The sequence below is a fragment of the Sphaeroforma arctica genome, assembly GCF_001186125.1.
Source record: "Sphaeroforma arctica JP610 unplaced genomic scaffold supercont1.2172, whole genome shotgun sequence".
Classification (NCBI taxonomy): Eukaryota; class Ichthyosporea; order Ichthyophonida; genus Sphaeroforma; species Sphaeroforma arctica.
The window spans coordinates 1-3275 of NW_014038386.1; the positions used below are offsets into that span (position 1 = coordinate 1).

A 3275-nucleotide genomic window follows, 5' to 3' on the forward strand; every position below is an offset into this window, starting at 1 on the left:
CTAGTATAATACTATTATATATGTATATATATATATATATATATATATAATTTATTTGATTAGACACCGCGTGTGGTGTACAAATGAAATCAACCGTCTGACGAGAGCGCACATTGGCGCTTAATTCTTATTTCATATTGTGAAGGTGCTACTACGGCGCCACCAGAGTATTGACGAGATAGCATCGGTAGCATCAATCCAGTATGGATCCTAGTGCGTCTACTCACCCCATTACCGGGACGGTCGAGAATTGACACATTGAACCTCGCTGCTTACAACCGTATACATCGGCTGGTGCTCACCTGTCTAGCCTGCCAGGGTTTGCCAAGAATGTCCGCACTTCTTAGGCTTTCATACCTTTTGTTCTCCTTTTAAATAGCTACTTGTGTTTTCATAGGTATGTCTATCTGTATTTGTGCTTATACAAGTGCACAAACACACCTACTACTACTATATAGATGACATACATTCACACATACATATATATATATATAATAAAATGAATATGTATGTATATATTGTTGAGTGGTAAATTCGAATCGTGCTCACTCCAATACTCTTACGATCCTCGGTAAACCAACAATCGCCCAGCATCAGCACCCGTGGGTTTGCCTTAGTCCTTTCTTCGCCAAATCGATCATAAAGTGGAAAGGATTAGATAATTTGGACATACCCTGACTATAGGGTGTATATGTGCCGATGACTCTGTCTTCCCTTGGAGATGTTTCGAATTCACAGACACTCACACGTGTAATGGATTGTATGTACATGTGCTGGGGTGTATGTGTACTAATACATACTTTCTATATGGTGTGTGTGATTGTCGGTTATTGATCATGTATGGATTGCGCCGCTCCGGTGCACGGTAGGCATAAAAATTAGTGCTATGCCAGCGGCCACAACCATTACTCCGCCAGATACCCACACACACATATATATATATATATATATATATATATAATATATATATATATATATATATATATATATATATATATATCTATATATATATCTGTATCTATACATACACACATACATACGTACATATATATATATATATATATATATATATATACATATATATATATATATAAATGTGCGTGTATGTGTGTGTAATTTATAAGAGTGTGTGTGTACCTACGATCATGTATAACTACATGCTCCTCTAGCCATTACCCGACGTTGTAAGCAGTCGGAAAGAAATGCAATAGTGGGGTTCCGCTTAGACTATGTATGTGATTGCAGATACGCTGACTGACGTGCTTGTCACATGTGTGCAATGTGACTGATGGACACATGTCTGTGTTAGCATTGGTTGTTATTAGTAACAACCGCATTCCGTAGTCTGACAAGCAACCACTAGTCTGTCGCCCTATTTCCTCACATGACCAAACAACTCCTTATTTCCTCACATGACCAAACAACTCCTTATTTCCTCACATGACCAAACAACTCCTCTAGACCATGTCTTCGTAGTCATCCATCATGCCCACACACTCCTGCCGCACATCCCACGTGACCCCGTCACCCTGGGGCGTTCGCACTTGAGGAATGAGTATGAGACACATTACATCCTGCCAGTTTCGACCGCCAAAGAAGTTCCTGATGTTTTGGGCCCTCCCAAAATCATAGGGATGTACTTTAATCTGTTTAGTGGGAGACGAAAGGTGCATGTGTTCAGATGACAATCGCTATAGACGGAAATCAATGCTCAAATAAACACAAGTACACATCCTAACGTTCATAAGATATTCATCTATGGATGATAATTTTCCATCAATAAATATATTCGTCACTATATATAGAACCTTTGTACACATGTAGCCTATGACGGTATGAAGTCGAGGAAGCACAACTTATTATTAGCCGCATATATATAACGAGGACACAAATTCGCTTCTTCTCTTCTTCAGTAGAGAAGTGATTAATTTGCGATGTAAGTATGCATACGAAGTACGTACGAATATCCCATAAAGAATAGCTCAGAATAGCTCAGTTAGAACACACAGTCAAACACACATGGTTGGGCTACTAAATGCGCACGTCGGATTGGTCAATCAGCATACAAATCCACACAATAATGTGCTGCATTTTTCCATGTGCTGAAATTTTTGTCAATGAAACTCCCAGACTTTCATCTAAATATGTGATATGATACGTACGGAGCTAATGATAAAAGCGTCTATATGCTACGATTTATAAAATGAGTGAAGGTCGAAATATTTGTTTAAATACAAACATACATACATACATACATACAAACATACATACATACATACATACATAAACATACGTACAAACATACATATATATATATATATAAAGTACATATATATATATATATATAGGATAACTAACCTCTTCCGCGCTGTTTATAGCCACTTCTATGGTGGTCTGTGCGGAGCTGACGAGATATAGATTCCACACAAAGAACGCAAGTAGTGCCACACCACATGTAAAACTGATAGACCCAACGGCAACTATCCATCCACGGTACTCTCTGGTGATCGCAGGCTGTCATGTAGGGAATAGGAGACAGGATAACTTAGCGCAATTTGAGTAAATTAGATTCCCTCCTGAAAAAAAATCGGCGGTGACCTTCGCATTTGGTAACAAGTGCGCAGCGTTGTATTCAATAATATATTGCAATACCAAATTATCAATCATTAGGTCGACATTCAAATGCCGGTGAGTAAGTATAAGGGTGAATATAAATAGATGCAAATTCAGTAGCTGCACAACATACGTCAGTATTGTAGATCGCAGCCAAGAACGGACAGTACATCAGTAAGTTGAAGTACGATACCCCCAGAAAGGTATACGAAACAAACAGCTCAAAATACTGGTGGTTGTAGTGGCCCACACAGTTATTTATCCACGGACAATGGTGATCCATTTTTAGTACACACACTCCACAGCTCCTGCAGTGATGAGTGCGCGGTGGCTTGATCTGAGAGCAGATTTTGCACCATTTCTTGGATTGTGTTTCTTTGTACCTGGGGTCGGCGAGCTGGAGATAGATGATTGATATTATATATAAACATATCAAAAAGCGATGCAAAGAAGTTAATAAGCTTGGATTCGGGTTAAGACTACTAAAAATATATTACATTAAGCAATCCTACACAAGACATCGAAAACAGATACACAGCCAAGAATTCGAACATACATTTTTGCACGAACATGACAAGTATCGAATATAATATATATATACATACAAACATATATACATATACGGGTTATATATACATAGGGCTATATATATATATATATAT

General features: G+C 38.1%; 1 protein-coding gene across 1 annotated transcript; it reads right to left on the reverse strand.

The window, feature by feature from the left end:
• Window positions 1-1457: 1457 nt before the first annotated feature.
• SARC_12248 (hypothetical protein) lies at window positions 1458-2896 on the reverse strand (the record flags this gene model as incomplete). Its single annotated transcript, XM_014293650.1, has 3 exons — window positions 1458-1646; window positions 2359-2514; window positions 2747-2896. The coding sequence occupies 3 exons, from the start codon at window positions 2894-2896 to the stop codon at window positions 1458-1460; spliced, it is 495 nt and encodes a 164-aa protein (XP_014149125.1).
• Between the last annotated feature and the right edge of the window lie 379 nt (window positions 2897-3275).